The sequence below is a fragment of the Canis lupus genome, chromosome 7, assembly GCF_011100685.1.
Source record: "Canis lupus familiaris isolate Mischka breed German Shepherd chromosome 7, alternate assembly UU_Cfam_GSD_1.0, whole genome shotgun sequence".
Lineage (NCBI taxonomy): Eukaryota > Metazoa > Chordata > Mammalia > Carnivora > Canidae > Canis > Canis lupus.
Window position 1 is genome coordinate 6,697,346 of NC_049228.1, and position 15,220 is coordinate 6,712,565.

Consider the following 15,220-nt stretch of genomic DNA (forward strand, 5'->3'; position numbering starts at 1 on the left):
CATAGCTTGAAATCAGCCATGGATAGAGTATTTACACCAAAGAAATCGGCAAATGCTACATACTGGGTTTTTATTTTTCTTTCTCGATCGCTGATGGTTAAACATTTACCAGCATCCCACCACTTACAAGAAGAATAGCTCCTAAGGCACTTAGAAGACGGACAAGTACAGGGATAGAAATTGGACAGACAAGCAGTCCCGTCTCGCCACTGCCACTGGGGTCACCTTGAGGAAGTCACTTGCTTTCTGCATTGCAAGTTCCTCATTCCGTCTGTAATAAAACTTTCCCGTCTGCTCCACAGGGCTGTTTAGCATCAAACAAGATAATGTGTAGGAAATGGTTTTGAAAGGTACAATGTTAAATGTGAGTGTTATTTTCAAGTGCTTAAATTGCCCGTTATTTCAAGCTCTTAAGTCACATTTGCAGTGTCAACCGCTGGTTCAATCACCTGCATTTCTGGGCTTTGGGGTTGTTCACAATATGGTAATTTTGTCTTCTCTCCAAGTAGCCAGGCATAGGTAGCCGTAGGTGTGTGGCTCCCGCATTTCTCGCCAGGGTAGCCGTAACCGCTTCACCTGGGGGCTGGGTATGGCCAGACCATTATGATGGAGTTGGGTTTTGTAGGTGGGGTTGGTCTTTCTGCTCCTTGCCAGCTCCACAAATCTAGGTTTTGACAACTAGACCAACCTGGAGGGGACACCGCTGGGTCTGCAATCTGGCGCCATCTGGTGGTCACTCCCTTTACATTTGGGTGGATGAGTCTCCATCCAGGGGTGACCCCCTAATACGCTGCTGTGTTTTGGGTGCAGTAGCCCATCTACGCCTCCTCTTCCCTGTGCTGATCAGTTTTATCCCCTTCCAGATCTATCCAAAGTTGTTTTGTCTCTGAGCTTAGGCCACACTGACTGGTTTCTCGCTAACATCTTAGGATTCAGCAAGTAAAACAATGAAAATGGACTAAGAATGATGAGATGGGGTTCTAAGCCTGGCTCTTCCACCGGCCTAATTTTGTGACCTTCACTGTAGCGCTTATTCCCTGTGGGCCTCAGTTTACCATACTAAAAGCAGGGGGATAGAACTTGATTCTGTGACTTTTTGCTGTGAATGCCAGGTGTAGAGAAGGGTAAGATAGTGTTTGGCAATAAAATGGAACCTTTGCTGTCAAGGAGACCCGCCTTTTTTTTTTTTTTTTTTTTTTTTGGCTAAAACTTGCTGCCTGTGACTGCATTTCTGTTGCTATAGCAATGCAAAGTGGTGACATCACACTGAACTGCCACGGAGATGAGGATGCTCTCACCAACAATGAATTCCATCACCACTGTGCTGGAGTTTGAGAAGGAGGTTGGCGGTTTCTTTCTCCAAGATGCTTGCATTGCTCCTAATTGGGTTAGCTGGGATTGGGACGCACTGGTTAGTGGGCAATTTTGTTTATTTCTGCTCCTGCACTTACTGCCCTGTCCACGCCCCAGGCGATTTTTACCACTTGTCCCGTCTTTCCCAGCTTATCTACTGACTTGTCGCAATGGGGTTCAGCTGTGTCTCCTTCCTTAACTACTGTGGAGAGCCTAGAATTCCAGCAGCTGATTCCTGTCATAAAAATCAAGATCAGAGAAGGGGAGACTTAGGAGGACTGGCTCATTTGTCTCTCATTTTAATAGCTAAAGATTCCTTTTGAGTATAGCTGCAAACAGACCATCTCCTCACATGGATTGCTGAGCCCATCTTGTCCACAGCCTGGACCGCACAGATGTGATGTCTTGGAGCTATACAGACTTCAGATTACCCCTGTCCTGGGAAATGGAATAATGGGAAACAGATCCATAGACTATTTCCAATTGTTGCTCCCTCTGATGTGGAGTTGTCACTTGAGCTCTGTCCTGGTGCAATGTCCATGGCCACTGGTCCAGTGGCCTTTATGTGGCCCTATTAAAGAGACTCGTTTCTCTCTTTCTCAACCAGGCAGTCTGTGAGTTCCCAGTTTGTATGGAAGGACTCTCAGTTTCTCTTCCAGAGAAGATAGGCAGAAGCTAAATATGGTCTCTCCTCCTGCACAGCTGTAGAATCTCATAGCTGTGGGTACCACTGGTAAGTGCTCCACTGCTGGGGATGAAGGGTGTGGTCAGCTGGGCTCTACTCAAGTCCCTCTGGAGGCTGCTGCTTTGGTCTGGTTTCCCCCTCCTCTTTGCAAAGTCATACATAGGCTGTGTCTGGACCACAGTGGAGTTAAAGTCTCCTCTCGCCCTCCCAGCCTGGGGCCCTTATATCATGTCCCCTTCTGCGGGTAGCTGTGTGCAGAGCTGCCTCTTACCTCTGAGTCCTTCTCCACTTGGCTGTGGAGGATGTATCTAAACTCCTTTCACTGTCAACCTCTACATCCAAAGCCACCACTTCATCTAAAATGGAGAAAACTTTTCTTATGGTCATGGGGCCATGACCTTTGTCTTCACTTCATGCTTTCTTTTTACTGCCTTAGCCTGAGCATTGTGGGTAGGGTTGCTGGGGAGTCTGGATGGGATCAGAGGCTGTGGAGAGTGAATGCCATTCCATTGAAAATACTGAATAAACTGAACAGAACTGAGAAGGAATATTTATGAAGAGACTGGGAGGTGAAACCAATACGGCTGGAGCTCAGAGAACCCCCACACCCACATCCAGCCCTGATGCGAGACTTGCGCCCAGTGAGTGCTTACAGTTGGTGGGCACTGCAGTTGTAGAACTTGAACTCGGTGCTGACAAATATCTTCCCTGTCTCCTTGGATCTCAGCTGCAGCTCCAGCCCAAACCAGTCTGGGGAGAAAAAAAGGAGAGGGTAACATCCTGGGGACTCAGTGGACCATCCATTAAGCCACTCCAGGGCTCTCTTGGGGCACAGATGGTAGATAAATGCTGCCTGGGTCATCTCTTCCCAAGAAGGTCCCTCTGGTCCTGTTGAGACACCCGTCACTGAGACCCAGACGCCCTCAAGCCCCCTCTTAGGGGAAACAGAATGAATCACATCCCAAAGAAACCCTTGCTTTGGTCAGGCATCTTCAGTTACTGAAGGACTTTCAGAAATATTAGGCCAGAACCCCTCAAGCCCCCAGGTTCCATGGGGAGAAGCCCACTGAAAATCACTGGCTGGAGCCACTGCCATCCCTAGAAGGGAAGGGAAGTCTGGAGAAACTCTGCGCGCTGTGCAGACTTAGCCCAAATGGGAGCAAGGGATTTCCTTCTTTCTGAATTTTGCTTTGGAGCATGATAATTAGCCTTCAAACTCAAATAAGTTATATAAGCCCATGTTAGGGTCTGCGATATGAAGGCTTGGTCAGGCAACTTTTGTGCTAGTGCTCGCCACCTCTTCCCCTGTGATCCTCTACTCTTGACCACTCTGGTAGGGCAGCCCCTGGCATGTGACCGTCATGGCACGCACTTCTTACCTTGATCCAGAGGGATGACAGGGACATCCTTGGGCCCTGGTGAGATGCAGATGACCTGGCTCCCAGACACCTGTCCCTCCACCTCCGTCAGGTTCCCAAAGGCACAGGAGATGCCCACAGACAGGTCAGGAGCATCGCTCACAACCAAGCTGAGCTGTGGGTGGAGCAAAGAGATGAGGCCGTAGGAAGAGTCCTAGGGGCTCAGGAGACCTGAGCTCCGGCCTGGCCCTGCTGTGGCCTGCTTGCTGACCAATCTCCCCCAACCTCATCTCTACAGGAGGACATGGGTAGTGCAGTCAATGGTCTTTATTAATATCACTGTTCATTTCTTTTTCAGTCTTGTCCAGCGTCAGAAAGGACTGGGTGAGGGGCACTAGAGGGACAGGTACCCAAATCCATCTCAGGCCCTCATCATTCTGACCTGAAAAACCATGACAATGGAAAGCATGTCATGAGCTGAGCCCTTTTGCAATCAAGCCTTAACACTGGTTTTCCAATCTGGAGGCTTACTAGGTTGGTGGAAGACAGCTAGCTCCTCCCTCTGGCTAGGATTCCGGGGCTGCTTATCAGGATGGTGAGTGTCCTAGAGGTTCTGCCTCTCTGTCCCCCCAACGCCCAGCAGGTGCTCTGCTGGCTGACAGCTCCCTTCCAGTAGGACAGTGGCTTCACAAGGAACTGTGGGGATCAGAGAAAGCAAGGAATGTGGACACCAGCAGCTCGGATGATGTCTGCTGCTGCCGATGGGTTCCACTGATCTAGGCCAGTGCCTTCCAGCCTTTTCAGGTTTGCATACCCTCCTTTGAATGGTAAAAATACCACAGCCGCCGCCCCCGAAATGAGTTTGTTCTCAATTACCACAATAGAACATCTAAGTGAAATCTGACACAATAGGCAAAAAATGCGACTGGCTTCCTGGAGCAACCAGGAGTGACCATAAGGGTTCATGGTGGTGACAATACCCTCCCTCCCCATAACCCCCCCACCGGAGCCTCCAAGTTGGGAACCGCACTGTAGGTAGGTCTCCCTTTGTCTTCCTACCAACACCTGGCTGTATTTATTTGCAGTGGCTTCTCACTCACAATGAGCGTCACCTCGCCTCTCCAAACATTTGTTTGCTGCTGAATCTCTGCCCCAGTTTCGTTTCCATGGGGCCAAGAGACTTAGGTACAAACTCCCCTGTTTGTTCCCTCAGCTCCATGGGAATCAGAGCCTCCTGGTGGGGATGAATGAACCAAAATCTTGGAAGGTTCATTAACTAATTAACATCCGTAAATGCTCATAAAACCTTCAGAATGAAATAATCACGCAGGGCCTAAGGACATGAAATATTTGAGGTTGTACCTCGACAGGTGGTTAAGGGCTATTTTATTCTCTTTAATATTCTCTTTAAGTACACACTGACTGTGACTTATGTCTCAGTCTCTTGGCATCTGTCTCTCCTCTATGTGTCTCTCTCTGTCTCTGTCTCTGTCTCTCTCTCTCACACACACACACACACACACACACACACAGGCAACTCTAGGTCTCTGTGAAAAACTGCATGGAGTGGAGGCATGTAAATACAGCACACAGCCGAGAATGTGTTATTTAGAGTCGGACTGCACTACGTTGTAGAGGTTTGTTACTAAATGCAGAATCTAGATTTACAAAACAGATCAATGGGTAATGAGTTTGCAAGGAGTGCGGAGAATGACTGTGCCCTTTACCATAGGAGCTACCGTAGGCTTTCATTGTCTACAAACACCGTTTCCTTGGAGCATTTCAAGTGTGAGCCAGCGACAGATACACGTGTTCAAGGAACACGCGTTCCCAGCCCCAGCCCCAGCCCCAGCCCCCTGGAGGAGTTTCTTACCCGCCGGCTGTGCTCAGACACGGAGATGCTGCTGGGATGCACCTCGAGGCTCATGCACTGGCTGATGCTGGCGGCAAATCGATTAGGTTCCCAGGCCCGCTGGCACTTGTCCCTGCGGGAGCACCTGCCGCAGACACAGATTCACAAGGGGTCAGGCCTCTGAGACCCATCTTCACTGTCCCCTGGGGGTTTTTAAGAGGGGTTTGCTGCTCTGAGGCTCGTAGCTTGTCTTCTCATGACACTTTTCACTTACCCCAGAGGGCTTGGGTGACTCCCAGATGGTCCTGATCACAGTTACACAGAGACTAAGAGGAGGTGGGATTAACCCTCAGTATGAGACATACGGTTTAGACCAAGAGAATAGCTCCTGATAGGCAGCATCTTTATAGGACATTCGTGGAGCAAGGGTGGGAAGTTTGGAGAATGTGAGGAGCAGCACACAAGACTTGCAGAATATGAGCCCTGGAGCCAGAGGGCCTGGGTACTCCCCACACCCCCTGCAATTGACTTCGTACTGTGTCCCCCTGGGCAAGCAACTTAATCTGTCCATGCCTCAGTTTCCTCAAGCCTAAAATGGTGAAGATAGTGATAATACCCTACCTCCTAGGGCTGGTGTAAGGATTAAAATTAAGTACCTAAATGGCATTTTAGGGGCTCCTGGGTGGCTCAGTCAGTTGAAGGTCCGACTCTTGATTTCGACTCAGGTCTTGATCTCAGGGTCATGGGATGGAGGCCTGGGTGGGGCTCCCCGCTGAGACTCCCCCTCCATCCCTCCCCGTTGCTTGCTTGCTCTCTCTTGCATGCTCTCTCTCTAACATAGATTTTTTAAAAAAGAAAATGGCTTTTTAGCCCTTAGAATAAAAATATTAATGATGAAGACCATTCATGTTATTATTCCACACCCCCAAAATGTGTGGGTCAGTGTGCATGCGATCTTGTGGCTGGACTAATGGCTCTCTGAAGGCAGGGACCATGTTTTATTCATTGAGATATCTACCTGTCACATGGTATATTTTAAATAAATATTTGCAGTGTGAAATAATGCCTGGAGACAGAGAGGCAGACCAGGAGTCGCAGCCGGGGCTGCCTGCGTCTGCAAGCTGTGTGGCCTCGTCTCCCGACAGCTTCATCTCAGCCCAGGGTGGCAGGTGGGCATGGTGTAGCATCTGGTTGCCACCTACGTCACAGGGGAGCACACTCCAGGGCTGGGGCTTTTCCAGACCGAATAGCCCCCGACAAACCACAAGATGCCACAAGCAGGCAGTGATTCCCACCCCAACTCCCCCCACCCTCATGCCCCCCCACCCACCCACCAGGGCCCTCCCCTCTTCCTTTCCAGGCACATAATGGATCTAAATATGAATGCTGTCAAAGAAAAGAATTATTGAGGTTTAAGTGAATCCTTAAGATAGCTCTAAAGTGAGCTCTTGACTGGAGCCTTTATCTCATTGACTCACTGAAATGGCTCTTTTTTATCATACTATTTATGGCAACAGCCCTAACAGAGATAAATAGCCTTGGAGACAATAACACACTTGCAAGAGCAAGGCATGCAGAAGAGACAGGAAGGTTTCAAATCCCCCCGGACCCAGAGCCTCTCCTACAATCTCCCTCAGCCTCTGGCTCCATTAGAGTCCAGGGAGCTGGAGGTGGGCCCCCCCCAGCTCCCTCCCGTTCCTGAGGCAGGCCACTGGTGGCAGGTGGGAGGGCACCGTGGGACGGCTGGTGACCACGAGAAAGACCCAAGAGGAGAAAGCTCTGAGTAGAGACAGAAACCTACGCGTGTTCTCGGCAGACAGGCAGGGTGGCTGGAAGCAGAGGTGTGCCCCGTAGATGGGAGAGATTCTCTGCCACGGGGAAGGGGGTCCGAGGATGGAGGAGATTGGAGACTGTCCTGATGTGGCTCAGTCATTCTAGAAGCCACAGCCACCCGGACAAGAAGATGACAGGGGTGGTGTGGGGCCACCCCTGAGACAGATGAGCAGGCTCAAGCAGGAGCTGGGGGACACGGTTGTCCTTGCTGTTGAATTAATGGCAATCCCCCATGTCGGAGTGGCATGTGCCACCTGCAGGAAGAGCCACTGGCACAGAAGCCGGGAGGGCAGGCTAGGGCGCAGGGAGTGGGCGGTGTGGCTGGCATGCCCACTGCACAATGAGAGGGCACGTAGCCTAGGACACTTTGCACAGAGCGGGGGCAGCTGTCAGCTTCCCTGGAGGAAGAAATCCCCTTGACAGAGATTCAGCTGGCCCGCTGGTCGGCCGCACTGAGGGGAAGCACAGCGTCAGCCACCTTTGCCGTTCCTGGGGCGCTGGCATCTGTACCACTTGCCTGACCTAAGTGGCGACCCGTCGCCTGGGTTCTAGCAAGAGCATTTTTGGCCAAACTTCTTGAGCCTCTTAACCTCCGAACCCAAGCAGGGAACCCAGGATTTCTTTGTGGGCTCAAATCCAGTCCGGATTTTGCATCTGTGAGGCGCTTGCTTGCTCCCCTCCCTCCATAGCCCTCGCAACACCTGCTGCAGAGGCTGGAAGCCAAGAGCTATTGTGCAGGACCCTGAACTCTGGCCCTCCGCCTCCGCCTCCACCCCAAACCCGGCACATTTCATGGAGATGCTTTGCTGGCTGGCAGGGAGCCACGGAGCTTCCAACTCCATTGGGGAACAGGACTCCTAGCCAGCTCTTGCCTTTCGGGTTTTCACCCTCTTCTCTCCCTCTGGGGCCCTTCGAATTAGGAAGTTTAAGTGTGATTTTGCATTTCTATTGAGCTGGTATTCAACGGGCCAGGATGTATCTGAATAGGGGTGTGAGGCTAGTTAGAGGGAGATGCAGACTTCTTGAAATCATGAATTAATGAGGCCAGAAGGGTCCTCCCAAAGGTTCAGAGTTCATAATAATTATTTTGATTGGTACAGCCTATTCTGAGCTTCCTTATTTTGAAAACATTTATTATTTCATTTAATCCTCACGGTTTACCTGCCAGGCAGGCATCATCCCTATTCAGCACTGGGGAAATGGAGGCCCAAAGTCCTCCGTGGACCAGCCGGGGTCACACAGCAGTTCACTGGAGTCCAGACCCCCCAGGCCCCGACCCCAGCACACTGCCCTCTGCACGCCGGCGGCAGGAGGCACTGAGGAGGTTCTGGGGAAACCCTAGAGCTTCTACAGCTTCCCCCGTGAGTTCTTCTGGAACCGCTACCCTCCCCAGCGTCGACAAGGTGCAGACTTCAGAGCAGCCTGGAGGGCAGAATTTGGAAGTGAGATGAGAGGCAAGGGCATTACTCTGGAAAAGAAGGACCCTCCAACCCGTGTGGCCTCTCTTCCTGTTCTCCAACCTGGATTAGAATTACTGGAAATTCCTCTCCCTGGAAACCACAGTCACATCCTCATCAACACTCCCAGGAAAGCACCTGGCCATCTGCATTCTGAGCCCTTTTCCCGAAGGATCCCCAACTTACATGTTGTGTAGGGCGCACCAGCCACAGTGAGGGTCCCCCGAGCTCAGACATTCCCCACAGGTCGTGTACTGTTCGCAGGATTCCACGGGGACCCTGGTGATCTAGCGGAAAGATGAAAGAGAGTGTGGTTATATCAGGGAGTGACGACTGGGTGATGCGGGTTCAGACTCACCTACACCCACCCACACTTGCCCTGTCCCCACCCCTAAAGAGGTGACACTGCGGGGGGCAGGGGGGATCAGTGGCCTCCCTTATGCTCTCATCTGTTTGCCTGGTGCAAGGAGGGTACAGCTAAGGGGAATGTGTTTCTGGGGGTGGCAGGCCCAGGGCTGCTTCTTGCCTTCACCAGGGGCAGAAACCAATCTTCCTGTCTGTCTGTCTCTCTCTCTTTTTTTTTTTTTAAAGATTTTATTTATTCATTCATGAGAGACACACAGAGAGAGGCAGAGACTCAGGCAGAGGGAGAAGCAGGCCCCCTGCGGGGACTGCAGGACTCGATCCCAGGACCCTGAGATCATGCCCTGAGCCAAAGGCAGATGCTCAACCGCTGAGCCACCCAGGTGCCTCCTTCCTGTCTCTTTCTGCCCACCACGCCCTTGCAAGAGCTGGCCAGGCTCCTGCTAAGTGCTGAAAATGGTTAAAACTCTGTGGAAAGCCTATTGAGTGCCACCGACTTGTCTCTGAAGGGCTTTCAGCTGGGCTTGGGCTGAGACATCCTGCCCCTCACAGGCACAGAAAACATTTAAAAAGGGAGAGAAGGAGAAACTTTTCCTATCAAATAATATTCATCATATGGCACAGTCTCTTTACAGCCAACCAAACATACCACCTGGATCCAATTATCCCATTCTCTGATGTCTGTATTCAATTTTTCTAGTAAATCTCCCATCCTTTGAAAAGTCTGGCTAAATGGGAACATCCACAGAGATGAGCTGCTGGGGAAAGTGGGATTTTACAGATCGAGTCCCTGCCCCCTACCCCAAGCGTGCAGCCCCAGCAAGCTCCCGTCCATTCCCCGTGGGGTCCCGCAGGGCCCTGAGGTGGGCCTGCCTGGACCTGACACCTCCACCTGCCCAGTGTGTGGTACTCAGGCCAGGTAAGAAGATCAGAAGATTGAAGTCTTCCATTTGCTATGTCAGGCACTGCCACTGGTCGGGGCAGGAGGCTGCTGGGCTGCAAAACCATTTGCCGGGCTGGGGATGGGTTCTCCTTTGGCAGGGTGTAGAGGTCCCCCACCCACTGGTTGTGTGAACTCAAGTGCAAACACCCCCCAGGGGCCAGCCCCATGGTGTTTGGCCTCTGGCAGATGGACAAAGGATCTGCTGGAGACACTTTCACAGCATCCTCCTGAGAGGCTTGGGAGAAGTTTAACACGCTTCTCTAGCAAATGTTTATCAGATGTCACCATAAGGAGGCTCCGGTGCTATGTGACACAGAAATACCAGCCGTCAGGACACAGAGCCCTGCCCTGCAGAGCTCAGAGTCCAGGGGGAGTTGGTGACTGCAAAGCCAGAGCTCCTCGCATGGGACGGGTGTGACTTCCAGGAGGGGCCCTTCCAGGAGGGGCCCCCCAACTTGTAGGGGGCAGGGGCTACTGGGGTAAGTGTGAGTCAGCGAGGGCAGGAGCGGGCCGGGCAGAGACCCGTAAGGGCGCTGCATGCTGACCGATGTCACGAGCAGGAGTATCATGGACAAGTTCAGCGTAACGCAAGGGTGTGGCCTGGCCGGGGCATCGTGAGATGTCAGGGGACATACTCAGGGGCCAGACCAAGAAAGGTCATGTGCACCAGCCTCAGGAGGCTTCCTTTTTCTGTTGGGTGCTCCTCCTTACCATATCCTAACACCTAATATTCATATTACAAAGCTCTCCAGTAAGGGAGCGGCCATGATCAGCTTTTTTTTTTTTTAAATATTTTGTTTATTTATTCATGAGAGACAGAGAGAGAGAGAGAGAGAGGCAGAGACACAGGCAGAGGGAGAAGCAGGCTCCATGCAGGGAGCCCGACGTGGGACTCGATCCCGGGTCTCCAGGATCACGCCCTGGGCTGAAGGCGATGCTAAACCGCTGAGCCACCCGGGCTGCCCCATGATCAGCTTTAAACAGTCCTAACCTTCTAATAACAAAAACATGAAATGCAAGCAGGATAATAGCAAAATCTTGCAATTCAGTTTAAGAAGTTGGTATATCAGTGGAGGTTAGTCTGAAGTAGCGCCCACATACTAGACCTGAGGATGTGAGTTGAAGCCATGTCCAGTATGGCCCGACAGGATGAGATATTAGCCAAGGGGCTAATTTGCTCATGAGCTGCATAAATAGGGTATGAGGGTGGAGAGAGGCCAGCCCACAGTGGGGAGTGCACAGCTCGGGTCTCTGCTCCAGGAGTGGTGTCGTTCAACCAGAGGTCCTTTCTGGAAGAGTGGTCAGGATGGGGCGGGATCCAGATGCAACAGCTGAGGTCCAGCTGAGGGATCTAGGATGTTTACTGAGGTCTGAGAAGATGAGTCTTGAGGTGATTTTCCAACGTTTATTATTTTTTTAAAGATTTTATTTATTTATGAGAGACACAGAGAGAGGCAGAGACACAGGCAGAGGGAGAAGCAGGCTCCCTGCAAGGAGCCCGATGTGGGACTCGATCCCAGGACCCCAGAATCACGCCCTGAACTGAAGGCAGACACTCAATCGCTGAGCCACCCAGGCATCCTGGTTTTCCAACGTTTGAAGGGAAGCAGTACGGCCACAGCAGGACTCATGGGCGCCAAGTTTCAGGAAAGCCCAACCTGGGAAGGTCTAGGTTGTCCAGTAGCACTCGCTTCTGCAAGGAACTCCCATCACGGGGATGCATAAGCAGAGTCAAGGTGACAGGTATGTGGAAGGCTGGCAGAGGGATTTCTGCCCTCAGAGGGAGGCTGTACTTGTCCTTCACATTCTGGCCTTTGCGATTCTACTTCCCAGTTTACCTAACTCCTCCCTGAGACTGTTCACAATTTTTGTCCTGAATGACTTGGTACAGTTGAAAGAGACCATATAGGGGCACCAGAGTGGCTCCGTTGGTTAAGCGTCTGACTCTTGATTTTGGTCCAGGTCATGACTTCAGGGTCCTGAGATGGAGCCTCACATAGGGCTCCGTGCTGGGCGTGAAGCCTGCTTAAGATGCTCCCTCTCCCTGTCCCTCTGCTCCACCCACTCTGGCTCTTGCATGTGCTCTCTCTCTCTCTATCCAATCAATCAACCAATCAATCAATCAATCTTTAAAATAAATAAATAAATGAAAGAGACCATCCAGCCATTGCCACCAGCTACTGGCCTCATCACATTGCTTTAAGAAGCAACCCTTGACCTCTGACTCATGGCCTTTGATTCCTACAAGGAGCACCTTTCTGAAAGTGTGCCTCTCCTGGGCCTGGAACTCTCAGCCTGCCAGGATCTCTGTGACCCCACTGCCCCGGGGTGGGGGGCTTCCGCCCGCTCCCCTTCAAACCCACCCTCTGAGGCCTGAGCACCACAGCCCAGGGCCCAGCCTTCCTTTCTTGGGTTTCGGGCTCCGTGTGAGTGATGTCTGCATCTGGCTGGAAATTAAAACAACTGTCTGCATTGCATTCGGCCCGTCTGTCAAAACACAGCCCGGCTCTCAGCAGCTGGGAAAGGCGGCCCTGAATGGGGGCAGTGTCTCCGGCAACAAAGCCCACTTTCACGCCAAGTGCCACGGAGATAGTGAGAACCCTGTTCTTCTCCAAACATGAAACCAATAGCACAACTATTTTTCCTGTTTCCTGGGCCCTCCTGGTGGGAATTTCTCTCTCTCTCTCTCTCTTTTTTTTAATGCATGGAGTTGAAGAGCAAAGTGAAACAGGAAACTTCTGGGGCGGGGGGGGGCACGGTTCTAAAACTTGAACGATTCTCTCCTCCAAGATCTACTAGCCACGCACAAACCAGAGGCAAGAAATGTCACGGGGACTGGGAGGAGACCCTCAAAGCCAGATGGTTCCGTGGGTTCTCTGTCTTTCCGATAATTCTTGTGTTTCTATGTTCATTCATCAACCAGTATTCATCGATCACATCCCACATACAGGCCAGTGTTGGGCACTTCAGGGGAGTGAGGTTGAAGACAACTGCAGCATTAAAATACAGCCATCAACTTCACGTTGCAAACAGACTGGCAATAAAAAGACAAGCGAGTGATGAACACTCTGCGAGAGGCACAGCAAGACAGCTGAGGGAATTCAGAGCAAAGAGGAAATACTTTTACTAAGCCTGCAGCGTCCCACGTGAGAGCCACTAGCTCACGTGCTCACAAGCATCTGAAACGTGGCTGGTTCAAGTTGAGACGGGCTCTAAGGACACAAGCGCCCTGAGTTTTGAAGATTTCGTATGAGGGAAAAAAAATACATCACGATGAATATTTTTTATCGACACATGTTAAAAAGGAAAATTCTCAGATGCCGGGTTAAATAATATCTATGATGCATTTCACTTCTTTGCTCTTAACTGTAAAAAAATCCAGGTGCCAGAAAAGTTAAAGTTATACACAGGGCCTGCATGTACGGCGTGTGCTTTATTTCTCTGGGCCGGTGCTGCTCTAGATGGGAGTCCCAAGCAGGTTTTTGTGAGAAACAAGGCATGTGTCTGGGTCTTGAAGGGTGAACGATATAGACACAGATGGACAGCGTTGCAAGGGGAAAGAGCCACTGCGCAAATGGGAAGGCAAGAGTTTATTTATTTATTTATTTATTTATTTATTTATTTATTTATTTAAGACATAGAGAGAGAGAGAGACAGAGAGAGACAGAGACACAGGCAGAGGGAGAAGCTGGCTCCATGCAGGGAGCCCGATGTGGGACTCGATCCCAGGTCTCCAGGATTGCGCCCTGGGCCAAAGGCAGGCGCTAAACCGCTGAGCCACCCAGGGATCCCCCAAGGCAAGAGTTTCTTAAGCAAACCTTACGTGAGAGCAAGGGAGCGGTGGGTATAAATCTAGAGAGGCAGGTTTGGCTGGGCTGGGGCTGGGAAGGACCGACAGGCCACAGAACTGGGGTCTGGGCTCTTCCGACTGCCACTGCTTGGCCAGAAGAGCTTCCTGCAGAAAGAGGTGGCCCTGGAGCTCTCGAGGAGCGATGGCTCTCCATGCATGGTCCTGGAAGGCCCTGGAAGGCCCTGGAAGGCCCTGGACCTGGCACTGTTGGCATTGCCTGTGAGCTTATGAGACGAGAAAGTCCAGAGCCCACAGAGTCAGAAACTCCAGAATGGGGCCTGAGCAGTTCTAATGCACTCTCCAGCTGATGCTTAGGACCTAACGATGGAGAGCCACTGGTACAGGTAACCCCATTCCTTGGGAGCCATGTTTTAAATGTTAGGTCCCCAACCTTGAAGAACTGGAATAAAACTCTGCCTCGGTCTATGGAAGGAATGAGACTGATGCGGGGGAAGAGTGGGGGCCTCCGGGGACAGCTCTGTGCCCGGCGAGAACCTGGCCCTGAAAACTCTGAGTCTCTGGAGGCCCTAAAGGAAGCCAGTTTGGATCCCAAGCCCAGGTGACAGGCGGGCGTGTGCTCCAGGACCCGGCGGGTGGGGCAGGACAGGCCGGGGACGGCAGAGCGAGCTTCCTCTAGCCGAGCGTCCACGGAGTCAGGGGGCCCTGTCAGGGCTGACTCAGAGTTTAATGGCACACTCTGTGACGCCCTAATGAGTGTTTGTTTATTAGGATTGCATTTTAATTATGCCTGAGGCTCCCCCACCCCCTGGGCTGGGTGCTGGGACCCAAGGGTGGCTGGGCTGGGACAGGAGTGGAGCCATGAGAAGCGTACAGTGGAGGACGCCCTGCTCCTGACCCCCGGGACCAGGGAGCCGCTCCGGACAGATTCCACCCTCACGCTCCGCATTCTTTTCTGCTTGATCCTAAGTCCTGTAATTATACCTCTAATGAATATAACTGTCCTATTAAGTCATTTACTTAAGAAATACTCTTAATTAAAGGTGACTCATACTGTGTTCTCGGCTCCTCTGGCCTCGGGGTCCTGCGTCTCTAGTGTCTTCCGTGGCCCGATTCAGCAGGGCTGGAGCTCTCTGTGGGAAGGGCCCAGTGGGGATGTGCAGAGTTTAGGGTGAATCGCCCCACGCCCCGTCTTCTCTTCACGGTGTGAGGCCCTGCACGCCCAGGCACATGGTACCAGATTATAGTCAGTGGCGGGGACAAGTCACTGAGGGAATGGCTGGAACCAGCCTCATTCCTCAAGATCTTGAAGAACGTGGCAGATGGCTGGGGCACCCAGGGCGAGGCCAGGAAGGCCTCTGAGGCCCTGGACAGTGAGTTCCTCAGGTACAAACACATCGCCGCTCTTCAGAGTTGTCTAACCACAGACATAGGGGCCAGAGCCCTTTGCCAAGTGAGCTTGGGGACAGAGAACCCATTGCCATGTCTCTGCCTCCCTGTGTGGACACCTGAAAGGAACTACATGGTCCTGAGAACCCCGATGCGTCTCCGGGACCAACAGACGAGTT

General features: G+C 51.8%; 1 protein-coding gene and 1 long non-coding RNA gene across 8 annotated transcripts in view; one reads left to right on the top strand and one right to left on the bottom strand.

Annotated features, from left to right (window-relative positions):
• PLXNA2 (plexin A2) overlaps positions 1-15,220 on the bottom strand; it is a 205,642-nt gene that overhangs the window by 64,453 nt on the left and 125,969 nt on the right. The window contains exons 5-8 of the mRNA XM_038542031.1: positions 8,725-8,825; positions 5,270-5,393; positions 3,418-3,571; positions 2,692-2,788 (exon numbers count right to left, since the gene is read on the bottom strand). Coding sequence (XP_038397959.1) covers positions 2,692-2,788; positions 3,418-3,571; positions 5,270-5,393; positions 8,725-8,825 — 476 coding nt within the window. The remainder of the gene's footprint in view (positions 1-2,691; positions 2,789-3,417; positions 3,572-5,269; positions 5,394-8,724; positions 8,826-15,220) is intronic.
• Positions 1,299-6,027, top strand: LOC119876427. Of its 7 annotated transcripts, XR_005361861.1 has the most exons (4): positions 1,299-1,411; positions 1,961-4,200; positions 4,482-4,581; positions 5,129-6,027. It is a non-coding gene; the product is annotated as an uncharacterized LOC119876427 (long non-coding RNA). The 7 variants fall into 7 exon arrangements; XR_005361858.1 differs by having other exon boundaries at positions 1,961-4,581; XR_005361856.1 differs by having other exon boundaries at positions 4,482-6,027.